General features: G+C 60.6%; 2 protein-coding genes across 3 annotated transcripts; one reads left to right on the forward strand and one right to left on the reverse strand.

The window, feature by feature from the left end:
* Nucleotides 1-992: 992 nt before the first annotated feature.
* On the reverse strand, nucleotides 993-5012 carry LOC102087234 (xylan 1,4-beta-xylosidase-like). Its single transcript, XM_065041474.1, has 14 exons — nucleotides 4568-5012; nucleotides 4337-4497; nucleotides 4100-4259; nucleotides 3787-3957; nucleotides 3614-3705; nucleotides 3374-3531; nucleotides 3190-3293; nucleotides 2871-3095; nucleotides 2708-2793; nucleotides 2402-2538; nucleotides 2215-2304; nucleotides 1807-2015; nucleotides 1482-1688; nucleotides 993-1382 (listed from the first exon to the last, which is right to left on the reverse strand). The coding sequence occupies exons 1-14, from the start codon at nucleotides 4757-4759 to the stop codon at nucleotides 1095-1097; spliced, it is 2280 nt and encodes a 759-aa protein (XP_064897546.1). The 5' UTR covers nucleotides 4760-5012; the 3' UTR covers nucleotides 993-1094.
* A 1811-nt stretch (nucleotides 5013-6823) lies between these two features.
* On the forward strand, nucleotides 6824-12132 carry TRAPPC3 (trafficking protein particle complex subunit 3). 2 transcript variants are annotated; one of them, XM_065041505.1, is made up of 6 exons: nucleotides 6917-6983; nucleotides 8502-8549; nucleotides 9532-9629; nucleotides 9796-9895; nucleotides 10126-10308; nucleotides 10473-12132. In XM_065041505.1, exons 1-6 carry the CDS (start codon nucleotides 6942-6944, stop codon nucleotides 10590-10592), a joined length of 591 nt encoding a protein of 196 aa, XP_064897577.1. In that variant the 5' UTR covers nucleotides 6917-6941; the 3' UTR covers nucleotides 10593-12132. The 2 variants fall into 2 exon arrangements, with proteins under 2 accessions (XP_064897578.1, XP_064897577.1); XM_065041506.1 differs by lacking the exon at nucleotides 8502-8549 and having other exon boundaries at nucleotides 6824-6983.
* The last annotated feature ends 8052 nt before the right edge of the window (nucleotides 12133-20184 follow it).

Consider the following 20184-nt stretch of genomic DNA (forward strand, 5'->3'; position numbering starts at 1 on the left):
GCCCCTGCCCCAGGCTCCACGTGTGCAGTTTCAGTGTCCACGCAGGGCCAGCACTGAGCACGGTACCGTGGCCAGGAGGGCTGATCTGAACCCCATCCCCTCAAAATGCTCCAGCTGACCCCCACTAGCCATGGGACAGTGACCCAGCAGGAAGCCGGGGGTGACAATCTGTCCATGCATCCTGCCCCAGAGCTCAGGGGTGCGGTACCAGCCCATCACTGGTGACACATTGGGGCAGCCACCAGCCCCCAAATATCTTGCCATGGGGGCTGGCATCACGGCCAACCGCAAAGCCCTGCTGCTGGAGGACGATTCCCCATGGGGGCAGGTGACAAAGAGGCCAGCGATGGGCTCAGCCCTGCCCTGCCCTGTCCTGCCGCAGCCCTCGCCTGCTCTGTAATTATCCCAGGCCGCATCTGTAATTAGTGCCTGATGTCATGGTGTCAGGCCTGGGCAGCCCCAGCCCCACAGGGCTGGAGCTACTGCTGACTTTCAACTCCCCACATCCCCTGCCAGCATCGCTGCCAGATCCCTGTCCCAGGGCAGGGAGGGACAGAGGGGTCCCTGCGGCTCCTGCCAAGGGGCTGAGCACAGTCCTGGGCAGGCGGCTCTCAAACCCCGAGCGCTGGTGGCAGGAGGGGACCCTGGGATGACGTCAGGGGAGCAGATACGGCAGCACTCGTGCACACTGGGGTGCACATGGGTCTCCCTCCTGTCCCCTCAGCCCAGGGCTGGGTGCCTCCCCATGGATGGACAGCACTGCCCTGCCCAGGGCTTTTGCCCTTGTCCCCATCTGCTGCAGCCCCACACCCCACTCAAGCTCCACGTGTGCGGGCCAGTGACGCCTGTGGCTCCCGCTCTATTTATAGCTGCTGGGCTGCTCCAGCGCATTCCCGTGCTGGGGGCAGGGGACCAGCAGCGCTGCCTTATCCCCAGGAGGGTGGGCAGGCCTGGGCCCCATGGCAGGCGAGCCAGCCTGGTGACACAGCCACTGTGGAGCAGCACCTGGCACTTTATTGCAAGGCGAACTACCGTGCTCCCCACAGCGCATGCAGCCACCACACACCCCTTCCCTTCTGCCATCACCCCCATCTCTAGCACCCGCGCAGGGGCCGGGCTGCACCGGTGACGCTGAACCGTGCGCTCAGCACCTCCGAGGGCACCCGCGTCTGCTGGCCTGGCTGCTGCCCGCCGGCAAAGAGGGTGAAGGCACCAGGCTCCAGGTGCCAGCCCTGTGCCCAGATAGCGCGCTGCTCTGCTGTCACCTGGAAGAACAGCTTGGTCTCTCGGCCAGCCGGCACAGCCACGCGGCGGAAAGCCACCAGCTGCCAGCGGGGCACTGGCACGGACGACTCTTCCCACCGCAGGTACAGCTGCACCACCTGCCCGGAAAGATGGGAGTCAGCACCAACAGGACTCCCCTGCTGTCCCCCTGGCAGGGGGGGACCCTGGTTGCACCCATACCCCCACAGCCACATCACCTCCTCGCCATCTCGCTGCCCTGTGTTCTGCAGCACCACGGACACGGAGAGGTTGGCACAGATGGGCAGTGCCGGGGGGCTCAGCACCAGGTCCCGGTACTGGAAGGTGGTGTAGGACAGCCCGTACCCAAAGGGGTACAGTGGGGCCTCCTGCCCATAGTACCGGTACGTCCGCCCCTCCATGGTGTAGTTCTCCATCGGTGGCACCTGCAGGATGTGGAGCAGGCTGGGTGGGCACAGCCAAGCATCAGCCCCATGTCCTGCGGCTCCCACGGCCACTGAGGCAGGGAAGGGCTCCGGGTGCTGCCAGCTGCCCTGGCCTTACCTGCTGCATGCCTGCGGGCCATGTGGCCGGTAGCCTGCCAGCCGGGTTGGCCCCTGCCTCGCCCAGCAGCACCCTGGCGATGGCGAGGCCGGTGGCCTGCGCAGGGAAGAAGCACGCCAGGATGGCCCCCACACCCTCGTGTGCCTGCGCCCAGCTCACGTCCAGGGGCCCCGCGTTGAACAGCAGCAGGATGACGGGGCGCCCGGCGGCTGCAGGGACACAGTTGTCACCAAGAACCCCTCACCAGCGCTGCTCAGACAGCTCAGGGGGGCTCTGTGGACGGGGAACACCTGGGGGAGTTGTGGCCCTGAGCCCCAGCCCATCACCACCCCTCTGGGCTGGCGCTGACCCCTAGGACCCCAGCCAGCCCCCAGGTGCTGGTGGAGCTGAGCCCCACACAGCCCCTACCTGCCTGCACCGCGTCCTGCAGCAGCTCCAGCTGGTGGCCTGGCAGGGACAGGTCACTCCGGTCCTTCCCCTCAGTCTCCACATCTATCCCTGCATGGGGACAGGGAGAGGACAGGCCCTTGCACCCACCAGAGCACCGTGGATGGATGAGGGAGGATGGATGAGGACCCTCCCCACTCCCACCTACCTGTCCCCAGGCAGACCACCACCACATCGGCTGCCCCCACCGCCCTCACCACGTCTGCCTGCGAGTACCAATGGCACTGTGGCTCCCGGCAGCCCGCCGCCACGCTGACGTTGGCTGCCAGTGTCTCCAGCCCCCTCCTGCAGCAGGGGAGAGCAGAGAGCACAGGGGCTGCTGAGCCCCAGGGTACAGGCACCTTGGGGACACCCCAAGTTGCCCCAGTCCCCAGCGAAGGGTCGAGTGGCTCCAGCAGTAGCCCTGGGCAATGCCCAGGACTGGGGGATGGACGGAAGCACCGCGCTGTCTCACCAGGGAGTGTAGATGTACCGCGGCTCTGGCACTGGCGCATAGTCCCCAAACAGCACTCGGGGGTTGTCAGCGAAGGGACCCACTACCTGCGGAGGGCAGAGGGGTGAGGGTGGGCACTCCTGGGTCACCGTGTCCCCTGCCCACCTCTGTGTACGGTACTCACCGCAAGGCGCTGGCCACGCAGGTCTCGGGCCCGGAGGGGCAGCGTCCCCCGCACGTTCTTCAGCAGCACGAAGCTCTTGACAGCAGCTTCCAGCGAGAGGTTGCGATGTTCGGGGCTCTGCACGACGCTCAGGTCCAGGGTGCTGTAGGGATTCATAGCTGGGGGGTCGAACTCCCCCAAACGCATCCGTGTGTAGAAAAGGGGCCGGACCCGGTCACGCAGCATCTGCAAAGACCCCAACACTGACACCTCGGCTGTGCTTGGCGGGGGCAGCCCTGGCTCCCTGCCCGCACCCCTGGCCCTGCTGCCCCCCGCTCACCTGCAGCGTGATGTTGCCCATGGCCAGAGCCTGGGGGATGTGCATGAAGACGTTCTTCCTCATACCGTAGGAAAGCTCCAGGTTGCAGCCAGCGTCCATGGAGGCTGCCGTGCCAGAGAGAAGGGAAACCACCCATCATGCCTGTATGGTTCCTGGGGACCCTGTGCCCATCCCATGAGCTCACCGACCGCCGTCTCCAGAAAGGTGCGCGTGTAGTGGTGCCCCAGCATGATGAGCTCCAGGGCCCCCTCGTCGCTCACCACGTAACCCTCAAACCCCCACTCGCCACGCAGGATGTCCGTCAACAGCTTCTTGTTGGCGCAGGCAGGAACACCGTTGATCCTGTTGGAGAGCGGATGGGGCAGCCTGGCCAGCCGGGCACCAGCCACCCCGCGGGCAGCGCAGCCACCGCCACGCTCGGTACCTGTTGTAGCTGCACATGAAGCTGTAGGAGCCGGCACGCACGCACGCCTGGAACTGGGGCAGGAAGGTTGTGTGCCAGTCCCGCTCCAGCACCTGCAAGTGTCACAGCAGAGAGGTCCGTGCCCAGAGGGCCACCTGCTGTCCCGTGGCCCCACGGCACCCCATGGCGCTCACCTTGGCATCAAAGCTGAGCCTGGAGACAGGGATGTTCTCAGGGCCCCCATGCACGCTGAAGTGCTTGCAGCCGGCACTGGCCTTGATGTAGCGGGGGTGCTGGCCCTGCAGCCCCTGCACGAAGCTGCGGGCCAGCTCCCCGCTCAGGAACGGGTCCTCCCCGTAGGTCTCCTGGCCGAGGCGCCAACGGGTCACTGCTGGGACCCCCACCCCTGCAGCCAGCACCCCAGGGAGCTGCTGCCACCCTCCAGCCGGTCAGCCACAGTGCTGCGTGGCCTGATCCTGGCCCAGGGACTCCCCCCCGTGCTGGCACCTGGTTCCTGCCCCACAGCGGGTGCCTCATGATATTCAGGACGGGGCTGAAGCAGCTGAGCCCTGTGTGGTCATCGTAGTGGCCAGAGGCGGTGAAGTCGTTGTGCTTGGCTCGCACCTCGGTGGCAGTGGCATTGGCCACCCGGTAAATGAGCTCAGGGCTGCAGGGTGAAGCACGGGGGTGTCAGGGGATGTGGGGGTCCGTGTCCCGCACCCTGTGGGGTGCCAGTGCTGGTACCTGAAGGCGGCAGCAAGCCCCAGCGCCTGGGGAAAAGCCGTGGCCCAGCCAGGAGCCTCCGCATCGCCCCGCAGGCATTCGGTGTTCCAGTTGTAGGGCCCGATCCCCAGCCGCGGGATGGGGGGCGCGGGGCCGTTCCCCATCGCTCCCCCCCTCGCCACCTGCGGGCCAGCGGCGCTGCTGAGCGGGGGGTCCCGGTGGGGTCCCGGGGCCGTCCCCGCCGCCCCTCACCTGCAGCACCATCTCGGCGGGGCTCAGCCGGCCCAGCAGGTCGTCCAGGCGGCGGGACCAGGGCAGCGTCGGGTCCCGGAACGGGAAGGGCTGCGGGCAGGCGGGTCCCAGCGCCGCGCACAGCAGCACGGCGGCGGCCCGGAGCCCCGCCAGCCCCGGCCCCGCCGCTCCCGGCCCGGCTCGGCGTGGCATGGCACGGCTGGCGTCCCGGCACCCCGCTCCGCGGCCACGGGCGATGCGCGCAGCGGGGCGGGGCTCGATCCTGAGCCCGCCGGACGGGGCGGGGCGGGCGATCCCGGTGCCGGGGGGATGCGAGGGTCCAGCCGCACTCCCCGCTGTCCCGGGAACACACCAGAAAGCGGCAGCACCGGAGCACCGTGCGGCAGGGCCCCAGCTCCCGTCCCCGGGCTCCCCGCAGGGGGAGGTCGCAGAGTTTTGGTTCTCAACCCTGGGACCTCCCGGCGTGGGCACGGCTGGGAGTGGGAAGTGGCAGAACTGCTCGGTGCAGCCAAACCGGCTCCCAGGATCACCCTGGCTGCAGCGGGGCTGGCAGGGCCGGGGGACACGGTTCCCACTTGGGGCTGGGGACAGAAGTTGCCCCGTCGCTGCTCCTGTCCAGGATCTGAGACCCAGGGCAACAAGGGGAAGGTCCTTCATCAGCATGCTCTGCTTTAACGAGAGCCACAGAGCATAGTGCCAGCACAGGTCCCCTGTGTGCCCTTCGGTGTCCAGCCAGTTCAGCAGGATGGGACAGGGACCCATGTGGTGATCAGAGACCTGGTACCTCCAGTGGGCACCCACACACAGGAGCAGCCGCAGTGGCCACGGTGACACTCTCAGTGCCTGGGGGCTGAGGCTCTTTGTCCCTGCAGCCATGCTGCCCTAGTCCCACATGTGCAGCCTGGGGACACAGCACAGGGCTGGGCAGTGGCTCTGGTGTGAGGATGCCGGCAGGGCTGTGGCTGGAGCTGGCACGTGTCCCGGCACCTGGCCAGGTGACTCCCCAGCCAGTGAGGGCCAGCGCTGTGTGTCCCGGAGCAGCATGTGCGGCTCAGGAAGCCGCCGGGCACGTGGCAATGTTTGCTCTGTGGCTTTTTCACACGGTCACTCCCATAAGACAAACCGTGTGGTGGCGGCCAGGGTTTGGTCTGGCACCGGGCAGCCCGGGCCCGTTACCTGCTGCATCTGCACGTGGTTGGGCTCACACCCCTGCTCAGGGGGCTCGTGCCCCCTCCAGCATCATGGCCACAGGGCTGTGCACCATGTGCCATTGCCTGGATGTAGCTTCACAGCTGGGACACGCACAGGAGGTGAGAGAAGAGCATAAAACAGCCATTTGTGCACTGGCACTCGCAGGCTGCTCCCCTGAGCTTTAGGGCTGGAACATGGGGGAGCACAGATAACTCAGCCTCTCGCTGGCACCGTGTCCTGCTCCTGCCGGGGATGGAGGTGATGCTGGCGGGTCCCCAGCCTGGATCAGCTTCACCAAATTCTGGTATCAGGCCTAGGGGCTCACAGCGCAGCGAGCAGGGGTTGCAGCCATGTAAGGAGATGGCAGCAGGATGGCTGCAGCCAGCGGGAGCCTGGCCGGCCCCTGAGCTCCCAGCGCTGCCGCTCAGCGGTGACGGCGATGGCCCAGCTGCTGGATTCCCGAGCAGCTGGCGTGGAGGTCCCGGTAATGGCTGCGCCACATGGCGGGGCAGCAACCGGAGCTGGCTCAGCGACGTGCCTAGAACAGAGAAACCAAATAAATCAACCACCGCGAGGCAGCGCCCAGCGGGGAGCAGAGCCCGGTGCACTGCCGGTCGCACTGACTGGGAGGCCGGGGGCTCAGTCGTTGCTGCCCCGGGAACCGGGACTGGGCAGGAAAGGGCAGCACGGGGCCGAACCGGCGGCAGAACCCGCCGGTTCGGGAACTCTCGCTTTGAGACGCCGCTCCCGGTGGCCTCCCGGGGGGAAGCCAGGACCGGGAGAAGCGCTCACGGCGGCCCCGGAGCCGGTACCGGTCGGGGAGAGCAGCCCGTCGGGCGGGCGCGCCCCCTGGCGGCACGCACGTGTGTCCGCGCACGCGTGTTCCCGCCCCGCATAGCCCCACCTACCGGGAGCGGCGGTCAGGGGACGCGCTTCGCCCGCCGGGATTTGTAGGCGCCTCCTCGTCACGTGACGCAGGCACGCCGGGAAGCGCGGCCCCGCCCCTTTCTGTCATGAGCGCGCACATGCGCACTGGGGAAGCCGCGGTGCGCTCTGGGGCTTGTAGTTCGGCGGCGCGGGCGCGGCGGGGCCGGCAGCGAGGAGCGGACTGCGAGTCCCGTGGTGCCCCGCGGCGCGGCGCGGTGCGGGAGGCGCCGGGCCGGGGAGCAGCGCGCCGGGCAGGATGTCGCGCCAGGCCGGCCGCGGCACCGAGAGCAAGAAAATGGTAACGGCGGCGCCGCGGAGCCTGAGCGGCCGGGCGGGCCCCGGCGATCGCAGGGCGCGGGCCCGGGGCGGGGGGTGCCGGAGGAGGCGCCGGCCCGAGCTGGCAGGCGGAGGCCCCGGGCCCGACCGTGCCCGCCCGCCGCTGGGCCGCGCTGCCGCCTCGTCACGGGTGGGATCGGCGGGACCGGCCCCTCCGCCAGCACCGCCCGCGCTCCCCGGGCGCTGCAGGGGGACACGGGCCGCCCCTTCCCGCGGTCGGTTCGGCCTGGGGCGTCCGGGCCCCGCGGCGGCTCTACCGGAGCTCCGGGCGGCGCGGGGCGGGCAGGGCCGGGCTGGGGGACCGGGGCGGGTCACGGGAACTCACCGTCAGGACGCGGAGCTTCTCTCGCGTCCCTCTAACCCGATCCCGCGTTATCAGCCCGGCTGAACCGAGGAAAGGGATGAAGAACCAAACTGCAGAACTGCGGCCTCAGCCTGGGTTCAAACTGTTCGGATTAATTCATTTTTGGTGCTATATCAGTACTTGAAAGCAAATAATAAAGATAAAACTGTTTTCTCGCCCCACTTGGCCGTGCGGATGGGCTGGTTTGGGCTGAGCGGTGGCTCCTGCTTCGCCCCTGCACCGCGAGGGATTCAGCTCCTTCGATGCAGTGATTTTTATTTAACAAATTCATATCACTTCATTAGTATTCTGACATCTTTTAGCCACAGAACGGTGCTATAGTGTTGAGGCTATACACTAGTCTGTAAGACAAAAAAATATCAATAGTGGGAAAAGTACAGGACATTTTAATTCCATTAGGTGGACTGAAAATGAACAGTTTGTTTACAAATACCAATTTAGAAGTTTGCTTTGTTATAACGCTTTAAAGTTCCCCAAGTAGCAGCAATAACGATGACCAGCGCTGGCTTTGCAGACTTTTGGGCTGATAATGGGAGGTGACGGCTTCGTTTCCCAGTCACCGTCCTTGCCTGGGAGCAGCTGGGTTTCCTCCATCCATTCCCCCCATTCTCCCCAGCTGCCAAGCCCTGTCTTTACTAAAATGACTGAAATCCTCAAAAATAGCACTTTTTTGCACGTTAAACTCTCTGCCTGTTGAGCTGAAGGAGACTTCTGCCTTGCCTTTCGCTCTCGAATGATGTGAACTTGCACAACCTTTGTCTTTCCAAGATAAAAGCAGAATTGAAGTAAAAAAAACCCAAAGAATGGGTCAATTCTTTAGATGTGAAATTGGGCAAAAGCCCCAAGGAGCCTGACTGGTTCTTCCCACGTGTTTAAAGCCTTTCGGTAGCTGGTTGCTGTTGACCTCATGAATTAGGACAAGGCGGAATTCCCTCTGTCTTCTAACAAACCCAATTTGTATTTGTTGAATGCTGCCGTTTGGGAGTGGTTCCTCCCCGTGTTTGTCTTGGCTTTGTGTAAACTTGCTCGGAATGAAGTGTGATGGGTGCTGTCACTTAACTCTGATGTATGTTGTCTCTTTTCCCTTCCTTCCTGCCTCCTGCTCTCATTCTGTAGTACTGGTATTTGCCATTCATTTCACCTTCCGCATCTATGCATCTCATGGTAGGTGATAGGCTTTTAATCTGAGATTAGACTCTCTGTAACGTTTCTGAATGCTAAAACTGAAAGCAGAAATAAATTATGATGGTTTAGTTGTTCCTGAAAACACCTCCTTCGGGTTCCGTGAAAAGCTAAAGCCGATTGTAGATTGTTGTTCCGCAGCCATTGATGACCACGTTAATCACAGGTCTGGCATAACAGCTCCCCAGAAAACATGTGTTGACTTCAGGCTGAGGCTCGGGGGAGGTGGTGGCTGGGAGAGGAGACTCTTCCCTCCCTGTTTTCTGCGAATCAGCTGTGCAGAGGGAAGCCAAGTAACTCCGATCCGAGCCAGGCACAGAAAGCAGCAGATGTGCCGTTCCTCTGCGGGGTCTGAGAGCTGATTGTAATGCAGGGCGCCAATCCTCTGCCTGGAGAACTTTCTAGGGACACATCTGTGAATGGAGAAGCGCTTTTTGTCCTGTTGAAAGGACCAGAAATGGAGCCTGACAAGTGTTGCTCGTTTGCAGTGTATCAGTGAAGCACAGAGAACACACTTGGCCCACTCTGCACCTCGAGGTCAGTGGTTGAGGTGAATTCAGGTCCCTGGCAACCGCACGTTGTGGCCAGTGGCACACAAAGTGACCTGGAGGTGTCATTCCAGGTAACTGGGGATGTCCTCGTTAAAGCAGAGAGATGCTAATTGGCAGCTGATGAGAGTTGCTAAGAATGGCTACAGAGTGTGAGCAGCCTCTTGCTGTGTGTGCGGAGAGAGGGACAGAAAGAAAGCGCTCGGTCCTTCCTGGTTGGAGAGGATTCCACTTTCCAAGGAGAGCGAAGCTGCTTTGCCAAAATACGGGTTGGGATTCTCCTTCTTAAGCAGCAAATTCCTTTGGGCCAGCAGGTTTCTGTCCCCGCTCCGTGCCAATGGAAGCAGCGCTGGACAGATGCAGCAGTGCTCAGTTTTCTCTTTGCCTTGTGCTGAATCCCTTTTGCCTCTGTGCAGAACTCGGAGCTCTTCACGCTGACGTACGGCGCTCTGGTCACCCAGCTGTGCAAGGACTATGAGAACGACGAGGACGTCAACAAGCAGCTTGACAAAATGTAAGTGAATCTGCTGCTCTGGAGCCTTGTAGGCTGAATTTTAATACTGATATTTCTCAGATTATTTTTTTTTCCTCCTCCACTGTCTTCTTTTATAAGCATGAGCTGTCTTTTGAAAGCTGTGCTCATCCCCCTCTGTAGCCGTTGCTCTTTGGTACGTTCACAGGGGTTACAACATCGGCGTTCGGCTCATCGAAGACTTCCTGGCCCGGTCCAACGTGGGAAGATGCCACGATTTCCGTGAAACTGCGGATGTCATTGCAAAGGTAATTCTCAAAGGGTTTTGTCATGGTTTGCTGCTCACAGGACTGTTCTGAGAGTTTGACGGAGATTTTGGGGAAGAAAAAGAGAGAATTAGGTGCCTGACTACTGCTGACTGGTGGGAAGCGGGAGAAAGGAGCGGTGTTTGCAAAACCCCTTGTAATTATGCAAAGATCAAAGCTGTGCTGTTGCTTCATGGGACGTGTTCTTGTTCCTACTCTGCTTGACATACCAGATAGCGTTTAAGATGTACCTGGGCATCACTCCGAGCATCACCAACTGGAGTCCTGGAGGCGATGAGTTCTCCCTGATCTTGGAGAATAACCCCTTGGTGGACTTTGTTGAGCTCCCGGACAACCACTCGTCTCTCATCTATTCCAACCTGCTGTGTGGAGTGCTGCGAGGCGCCCTGGAAATGGTGAGCCCATGTCGCTCTTCCAGCGGGATAGATACAGGAATATCTGTGTGCAAGGAGGATGTAATCGTGAAAATGAGAGCTTCCCCATTGCCTGTCGCCCTCAGAGTCCTTCAGCTGATTCTATTATAAGGGGAATAACGGCTCTTTCCTCTTCCCTCCCCCAGGTTCAGATGGCTGTCGATGTGAAGTTCGTCCAGGACACGCTGAAGGGTGACAGTGTCACAGAAATCAGAATGAAGTTCATCAGGCGGATCGAAGACAATCTTCCCGCTGGTGAAGAGTGAATCGTTTCTCCTTTTGGGACTGGAGGGGACCAGCTGGGTTTGGCCGTTAGCTTTCCTCACAGATCTATAGGGATCTAGTGCCCCTGTACATGCAGACTGACTCACTAAGATGTTATTATATTCTTCTATTGTTATTTCCGTCTTCTGTAGAAGACGATTGTCCGGTTGCTGTTTATTTCACAGGTTCATTCTGAAGCTTTTTCATAAGGTAATGTCTTTTTCGTATTCCCCTGGGGACTCTTTCAACACTCAGTTTCTAGTTGTGACATTTGGTTGTGCAAGATCTACTGCTCAAACTGCTCAAACAGAGCTCCCGTCTGTTCAGATCTGAATTTTTCTTTTATCACTAGAATTGGAGACCAAGCTATGAGACCCCACTGATTTAAATGCTGTCCTTAAGGAGAGGCGTTTAAGATTCATTCATGTAGTATTTCTCTAGACCAAACTGGCTTCCCGTATTTGATTCTGAAGTTACTTGTAAAATACAAGCTTGATACACAGGGGTGACTTGGGAGGGCGGTGTGAGCGCTGGTGCCTGTTTGGGGAGGCTCTTTTTGCTGGAGAGCAGCGGCATCGCACAGCACCGGCAGGTTCCCGAGGTCCCAGCACCCTGGGCCTTTCCGCAGATTCTCTTCCCCAGCAGCCTCACGACTCCCCGCTTGGAAGGGACCGTTAAATCGCAAAGGAGCAGCAGTAAATATTTTAAGTGGAGAGAAGGAAAGAGCGGATAAAGTACCATCGGTGTTCTACAGTGCGTACAGCCAAGGGGTGAGTCCACGGAATGAGAAACAGAGCTCAGAGTAATGCCTGGGAGGTGTTAAATGCGTTTCAGTAAGTCGAGTCTGTTCCGTTAGGGTGTGTAAACGCTGCGCAGCGTGGAGGTGGTGCTGGGGGGTGTTCTCACAGATGTTTAGGCTGCAACAGAATTTCCCGTTACTGGAACTGGCAGGCTGCGGCAGGCTGTAGCACCTGCTGCTCTGTAAAATAAATACACCAAGTAATGTATCTCAAAAAGCAAGATGCTGGAAAATCAACTTCCTCTACCATCCCATTCAGCCAGAAAATGCAGCCAGATGTTTGTTTCTCAGATCACTTTACATAGCATGAAGGCTCAGACCTGCAGAGATTATCAGGAGCTTAGAGCCGACGGCTCTTGCTGTCTTCCCCGGAGCCGGGACTCAGGTACCTTTGTAGGTTTGTGCTGGAGCGTGAAGTGAGAGAGAGAACTGCCGCTTGTTTAGGTTCTCCGGGTGAATGTTGCTCATCGGAACGCTGCATAGCTCACACCATCCCGTTCTTTCGCCCTTTGGTGGGTTTGGATGCCCCGTGTGCGGTGTGTCCTGGGAAGGGGCAGAGCTGCTGCCGAAGCAGCCGGGGAACGCCAGAGGAACAGCGGTGGCTGGTGGGTGTTGCAGGCAGAGGTGTCGCACGGTCACATTGCAGAGGTGAAAAAGATCTGTTGTTTCTCGTTCTTGGCCATTACAAGTCATCCTAAGGCTGCATTTTAAAAGCAATTGCATTAAAGGAATCCCGGTGTCAACTCTTTGATTTCCTCTTGCCTTTTCTTGTTTGGTGACGCGGGTGCTGGCGCGAGCAGCGGCTGCGCGGGCTGGCAGGGCGACGGCAGCACCGCACCAGGAATGCGGCTCCCGGCGCGGGTGAAAGCCTGGGGGAAATGTGCCCCACATTCAGCGCACGGTGGGACTCGGGGCTGACGGGCACGCTGGGACAGCAGCTGGCCATGTCTGGTTGGGGACTGGCCTTTTGCTGCCCTGTGCGTTGACACGAGCAGGGACTTGCTACCCCAGCCCAAGGCAGAGGACGGGGGAGCAGCGGCTTTTGCAGTGAAGTGGTGTTTTCTCTGGCTGGAGCTGGTGAGCATCACGTGCCCGGCTGGCAGCAAGAGCCAAGCTCGTCCCCACAGAATGTCCCCAAACAGCGCTGACACCCTCTGGCTCCTGGGACGGGCTCTGTGCAGCGGCTGCCCCAGGACTGTGTCCCTGGGGGAGAGAGGCCCCGTGTCCTTGCTGATGCTGCAAATAAAAGGGGTTATTTTGCAATGGTCAGCTCACACCGGGGCCTTTTCCCTCCTCTGGTGACCAAGGGAACGTGTGTCCCCACGGGGAGCAGGTCCCACTGCTGCCCCCCAGGAGTGACAGTGCTGTGCAGTCATTTGCTGGGGCAACTCAGTCAAAACCAGCCCAGACCCTTTGGAAGAACAAAAAGCAAAAATTACATTAAGTAAATTAAAACTGTCTACTACCGAGCAGCTCATTGTAGACAAGGGAGAATATGCAAAAAGCTCTGTTTGAGACCTACTAAATATTACCATGTGCTGTTTATGGGAAACAAATGGGGAAAGGCATGCTGCATCAATAAAGCCAACATGGTTGGAGTTGGACTCCAGCCTTTCCACGGCTCGAGGTTATTGAATACCCTCTGCTTTCATGTGGCGCCAGGCCTGACCCCTGGACACATACCGCGCAGGGGAAAGTTGACTTGTGGGAATAATAGACATTCCTGGGGAGCGATTGAACCTGGCAGGGAAAGAGGCGACTTCCAGCCTTTCATATCTCCGCGCGATATTGGAGATGACAATAGCGACAAGTCAAGGGGGGGACACGGGGTGGGATCGCTGCCGGGGAGCGATGCCGCAGAACCTGGCGGTGCATGGGGTGACCCCCCACCCATATTGGGTGCCCGGCCAGCCTGGCCCCACCTTGACAGCAGCAGAGGGACCCTGCATCGCCCAGACCGGGGTTCCAGCCATGGTGCCGCATCCCAACCCCATCCGGGCTCCCAGAGCAACGCGTTACAGCAGCTTTAGCTGCCGCGGTGCCCACGGTGGGTGGAAGGAGCTTTTCCAGCCCTCGCCTTCCTCCAGCACCGGTTCCTCCCACGGGACAGTGGGGCTTTGTCTGCTGTCATGAGGGTGCACACTGGTGGGAGCTGAGCCCCACGTGTGACTTGCCAGGGTCTAGCTTGAGGGATAAACCTGTTCACCCCCACAGTGCTCCTGCTCCCCGTTGCTCACACTCTCGTGTCTGCCCACAGCATCTTCTCCCCTCACCGGTGGGAAGCACCTGCTCCTGCCACCTAAACTGTGAGCGAGTGGCAGCCCTGGGCACCATCCCTCTGTCCCTTTGCAGGCCCCCTGGCCCAGCACCCACTGAGGGGCAGGGACGGTGCCAGGAGAGGAGCCGGGACGGGGGAATCTCTCCTGGAGGGAGCGTTTCCGGACCGGTGTCCTCATTGCCGGGGCAGCTCCCACAGCTTTCAGCCAGATGTGCTTGGCCGGGGTGCCGGGTGCTTGCTGGGGCCGTGCGGAGGATGTTTCACCCACCAGGGCTTGTGCGCCAGGGACAGCAGCTCCTCAGGACAGGCTGGCACCACCCGCTCACAGCTCAACAAACGGTCCCCCCAGAGCCCCACATGCCCAGGATGCTCAGCCCCAGCCCCTCGGGGTGCTCCAGCCCCACATTGAAGAGCTGTTGACCACCAGCAGCACTGGGGCCAGGTGAGGATGCTTGGGGTGGGGAACAGATCTGTCCCTACATCAGGACTGCCAGCTCTGGCAAACCCAGCTGAGTATCTCCCCACACTTGACACCACATGAATGTGTCCTCTGCCTGATAAGTCATGACAAATTTGGGAGCATGGATGCTTTTATAAACCTTCCCAGGCTGCAAAGCATGTTCAGCTGATCCAGGCAGCTTGCAAAACCCTTCCCCAAGGCACCGCCACGCTGCACAACCACTGCCCTGGCCCAAACATGGTTTCCAAAGCCGGGACTGCCCACTGGCAGCAGTGTCAGGTCAGGGCAGCCCTTTGGTGATGCTCCTGCAGCATCCCTTGCCAAGGCCAAGGAAGAGGAGGAGGCGTCTGCCGCTTGGCTGCAGCACACGAGAGCTGCCCCAGCAGCGCTGCTTGGAACTCTGCCACACTTTGGCGGCATTTGATATTTTGGGTGAAGGGAAGGAGGCTCCATTGTTCCTCTTGTATTGTTTTGTGTTTCCTAAGTGGGACAGGCACCCTCCTCCCTTGCTCTGCCCCGCTGCAGAGCTGGTCCAGCCCTTTGAAAGTCAGCTCCACACTGAAGGATTCTGTTAAAGTGCTGGGCGATGGAAATGCAGAAACATCCCCATTCCCAGACACAGACTGGCCTCAGCTCATCTCTGTGTGCTCCTTCCCTCCGCACCCATCCAGGTCCGTGCTCACAGCGCTTCATTTCCATATGCAGCAGATCATGCCAAACTGTGATGGGAACAGCCCCGGGTGATGGTGTGACCATCCTTTCCACCTTTCTCCCTGTGCTTTTGCTGCTCTTGGTTTCTCATTCCGCTTCACACAACAAAACCCCAATAATTAAAACCACAGCTGCTCTGGTCCCACCAGCAGCAGCCCCGTCCTCTCCAAAGCCGTGCTCTGTGCCCGGCGGTGCGGGATGCGGCACGGGGACACAGCCCCTGTGGGGCCGGGCTCCATCCGAAATGGTGCTGGGGTCCCGCCGGATGGGATACAGCCCGTGCAGCCCTTTTACACACTGAACACTGAAGCCAGAAACAAAGACCCTGGGGAGAGCAGAGGAGCACCAGCCCAGCCTTTCTGACTTTCTGCCAAAGGTACAAGATTTCCAAGGGTCTCCCAGGTCACAGCCCATCCCCAGCCCTGTCCCCACTGTGGTGAGCAGCTTGTCACGAGCAGGACAGAACCAGGTGCCTGGATGGCCAGGAATTGGCTGCAGTCGATTTTTCCAAGTGGTTCAGTTGATGGAGAGAGGAGCATAATGATTTGAAAGTTTAAAACCAATCCCATGCCCGAACGAATCAAAGCCCCAGACGTTCATCTCAGCTCTGGGATCCCGTTGGCCATCCCTGCCCATCACGCGTGGGCAGAGGAGACGGGGGAGCTCACTTGGGGAAAGTGTTCACCAGAACAATGTCTCTTTTTTCAGCAAAAAAATATTGATTTTGTTTTAATTAGTGCTAGCGCTGACATCCAACAGCTCAGAGAGAAGTTGCTGGGCACAGGGCCGGCTCTGTCCCAGGCTGTGGCTCCACGTCCCCATCCCAGCGCCGGGCAGGGAGCTCCCCAGGGCCACCCCCGTGCCCCGGCTGGAGCCAGCGCCTGCCCCAGGGCCAGCGCCAGCACCACGGCCTCTTGCCCAAGCTCCCCGGCCACAGTGTTATTGCTCCCCCAGTCCCGCAGCGGCGAGCCATTGCTGGGAAGGCACTTGAGCAAGATGCCACCAAGGAGCCGGAGGGACATCCCCCGTGGAGGAGAGAAACCCAGCAGCTTCCTCGAGCACAGAGAACCGAAACAACCCGGTGGGACCTCTGCCTGTCCGGCGCAGAGGAGCCTGGAGGGAGCAAAGAGGCAACAGGGCTGCCCTGGGCTGCAGCATCCCCGTGCCCCTCTCTCCAGCATCCCCTGTGCTCCTGCATCCCCTTACCCCAGGCTCCTGCATCCCCTGCCCTCCTGAATCCCCAGGCTGCAGCATCCTGGCCGGGCAGGGTGCAGGTCTCGTGCCGCGGGTGCCGGGGAACGGAGCGTTAACCGGGGCAGCTGGGCTGGGGAGCGGAGCCCAAGGAATGAGGAAGCCGAGGAGTGGGTACCCGGAGTGGAAAGGGCTTGGCACAGGCTGTGGAAAATGGAGGCCTAGAGAGATGTGACAGCAGGCTGGCCGGGCTGGGAGTACCACACAGGCGCATTTAAGCCTTCAAGTCTGCCATTGTTCTCCCCTAATTATTCCCACTCCCCGAGTATTACACCCCATAATTCAGGAAAGCTGAGTAATGGAAGAAACAACAGCAATTTTAATCTCTCAGTACCGGTGGTCTCCACCAAAAAAATGCTTTCAAGAGCTCTGCGGTTGCGACTTCCTCGGTTTGGTGGGCAGTGGAGGGGAGGGAGAGCACGGCCACCGGCCCCCGGTGCTCAGCTGAGACCAGAGGTGATGGGGGAACTGGGATAGGACCGGGTCCTTCCCCTGGGTGGTGGGGAGGAACATGCTGAGTGCCAGGAACATCCCTGCCAGGTACCACGTGAGCCCTGTGCTGGCAGCCGGGGGTTTGGGGTGATGCTGGCTTGTGGGGAGCAGCCTCTTGCCCCCATGGGCTCAGCTGCGCTGGGGACCACCAGAGCGGGCAAGGCACCCGCCTTGCAGCACCAGCGCTTTATCTTCTGCTCCAGGCTAGACCATAGAGAAGAGAACTGGGCATCAGTTTTTGGTCAAAACATGTTTTCCTTAATGGGAACTGGCTTTTGGAAAAGGAAATTCTGGTCTCCCTAGAAATGCTCTTGTTCTTCGACAAAGCCACCACGGGTTTATTCCCTGGGGATGGAGCTCTGGGTAAGCACGCTGCTGCATCAGCCAGACCAGGCAGCCATCGCACCCTCCATCCCCAGCTCCGAGATCAGGAAAAACACCAAAACAAGCCCAGGTCTGCAACACAGCCGCTAACCTGTCATAAATCACACCGACCCTTTTCCCTTTGGTTTGAAGTTTCACAAGAACAACGCTCAGGCTGAATAAAGAGCAAACCAGCTCCCAGAGCCAGGCTGAGACCTGTCGTACTGAGGAGCTCATCACACCAAAGCCAAGGGGACAGAGCCAGTGGTTTGGGGACACAGTTTAGCATCACTTCCCAGCAGCTGATCTGTAGTTTCAGTGACCCGATGCTCAGCTCCCTGTTACATTTAGCAAGGCTTTGTGTGCGGTTGCGTCCTCGCCCCAGGTATGAACCTGGGCAGCATCCCTCAGAGCTGCGCAACAAGCCACCAGCACCAAGGGACAGGTCACTATGCAGTCACCTGTTAGGGTGAAACCTAATGACACATAGCTCGACCTGCCACATCCTTGAGCGTTGCCCCTTGGCACGTCCCAAAGGCCCCTGAAGTCCCCGAGCACCACAGGTGAGGTGGGATGGGGTGGCCCGGAGGTGGCCGTGCTGGCGGCAGCGGGACGCGCTGCCTCTGTGTGGTCTGCAGCCATCTGGATGTACTTACAGCAATACTGCAGCAATTGCGAAAAGATCAAAAATCTTCAGGCCAACCTTGATTCCCATTGCATTTTTTGCATTTTTGAGGACTCGACTCTAAAACCTGACAGCGGGGAGGGGTGTTGCTGCGCAGCCCAGGAGCATTTGCGGCACTGCCAGACTCCTGGCATCGCTGTGGGACCCCAGGGAACAGCCCCAAGGAAACGCTCCGCTGGTCCTTTGTACCCAGTACACAGAGCCAGCCCCCTTTCTGCTGGAGGGGGGACAAGATCCCTGAGCAGGGCCCTGCGGCACCCCGGGTCTCCTGCTTGCAATGACAGGAGGGGACATTTCAGGTCTTGCCATCCCTGGGGCCAAGGAAGACACCAGGAAGTGATCAGCACCCGCGCCTGCCCACAGCAACGCCATTGGGGCTTCAGGTGCCCCATGGCATGGCTGGACCTGGCCGTTCGTCCACCCCAGCGTCACAAGGGGCTCCGTCTCACCCTGGCCCAAAGTTTCCAGCTGCTCCAGTTCCCCCAGCAATCAGAGGATGAAGCAAACATGCCCAAAACCGCCGTCAGCACCCACCTGTGTCCGTGGGTCTGTCCAGCCCCAGAGCCAAGGGAGGCAGCAGCCACATCTCTGTGTCTGCAATGGGTAAATGACAGGTATCAGGGGGCAGCAGCAGAAAGTCCACATTAACTAACCTACGTTAATTGGGCGAGGCTCAGCCCTGCACATCCCGCAGCAGGCACAGGCAGATGCGTCAGCAGAGCCCCAGCTGGCACGGTGTCCTGCCTGGGGCAGCCTGCCCTCAAACAAGCTGGCAGGCTCTCAGCTTTATTGTTGTAAGAGCAGATGAAGGAAAAGACCCTTTTCCACCCCACACTTCCCCCACCTGGCCCCAAGTGTCTGCAGAAAAGTCTCGGTGTTGATTTTGGGCTGGGATAAAAGTCAAGCTGCGCTGACTGTTGCGTCAACTTGCTCAAAGCTGGGGGGTCACGGCAGAGCACCTGGCTTTGTGAACAGGGTGGGGGTCCCTGCTGGGACAGGGGCCCCGAGGGTTTTCCAGCAGGCTGGATCCTCGGCTGCGGGCAGAGCCCAATGCTGCTGCGGCCGCTGCCTAGCCCAGGCTCAGCCCTGCCTGCCCGCGGGAGCCCAGGGCTGCTCCTGCGCCAGGCACCAGCTCTGAGCCGGGCTGGAAGGCAGCATCACGACAGCCCTGCAGAGAAACAGGCAAAGAACCCCCAGTGGCCCAAGGAGAGACCCCAGCAGCAATATCCCCACCTTGCTCAGCAGCAGCCTGAGCCATGCAAAGAGCTCTAGGCTGGGCCTTTGGCTCCCCAAATAGCCCCCAGCTGAGGAGGGCTGTCAGCCCCAGCTGTGCCCTGCCTGTACCCTGCCCATGATTGATCTGCCTGCACCCTGCCCTGGCCAGCACAGCACCCCCAGAGCCTTGTCCCACCCCCTGACACCAGCCTTCATGCGCCGATGTGGAGGGGGATTTTACCCCTGGGCATGGAAAGGCTTAAACCTCTTCCTCTTCCTCCCCAGTGCCCAGTGCTTGCCCCTTGGGTTGCCCACGGTGGTGAGCGTTCCCAATCTGTGTGCTACTGCCCTGCACATGTACACGTGGCCTTGGCACGCTCACCTGGGACAAAAGCTGCTCAGAGAGGTGGCAGCCCCGGTAATTGGGTAATTAGTCATTACCTCGGTCCTTCTGGCAGCCTGGCCAGGGCGGTGAGGGGGAGGTGGGCGCCCACTCTCCTGCCCATCCCTGCCCGCTGGCTGAATGGTTCAGTCATTACCGGAGTGGGGCTCGTTTGGCGTTTCCCTTGCGCCGCCTGGAAAGGGGCCACTTACTGTTTTACAACTAAAATAACAAATTATTTCATAGAGGGCTGGAGCTGCCGGGAGCTCTCAGGCCAGTCGTGGTGCGGCACAGCTCCTGCACCCCCAGTGCTGGCACGTGCCTGGGGGTCCCCAAGCTGTGCCCCCACGGTTCCCACCAGCATAGGCAAAGGGGCACAAGTGATGGAGAAGGAGGAAGGGGAGCACCAGGGACAAGGGCTGCCATGTCCCTACAGTCACCTGTCCCTGCTGGTGCTCGCTCTTGCCATGGGGACCCCATTCCCTGGCCATGCTCGGGGACCCCCAGCCCCACAGCTGACTCTCTGGGTGGGGGACAGGCTCCATGCGGTGCTGGGGGCTGCAGCAGCCCTGGCCCCTGGCACTCCGGGCTGGCATCTGCATCCTGCAGCCCTGCCTGCCCAGCAATGCCACCTCCCCGGGCGCCTGGCTTCCTGCGCTGTGCCCCCGCTTCCCTGCTGGGGAAGGCGCTGGGAACCAGCCCAGGCCCCCGCTCCCCTGCCCTGCCCTCCGGAGCTGCTCATGCACTGTCTGGCCTGGCAGCCGGTTCTCGGGGTGCCGCAGGATGCAGCCCCGTGCTGGCACCCATTGAGCATGGCCCTCCCCCAGAGCGACCTGCTGACAGCCCCAACAATAGCGTGGCGGATAAAAATCATAAAGCAACAAGTGCACTTCCCTGGGCTGTGCCCCACGGTGCCTGCCTGACCCTGAGCGCCCAGCCTGGGGCTGGCTGGGGGTGG

The sequence above is a fragment of the Columba livia genome, chromosome 26 (assembly GCF_036013475.1).
Source record: "Columba livia isolate bColLiv1 breed racing homer chromosome 26, bColLiv1.pat.W.v2, whole genome shotgun sequence".
NCBI lineage: Eukaryota > Metazoa > Chordata > Aves > Columbiformes > Columbidae > Columba > Columba livia.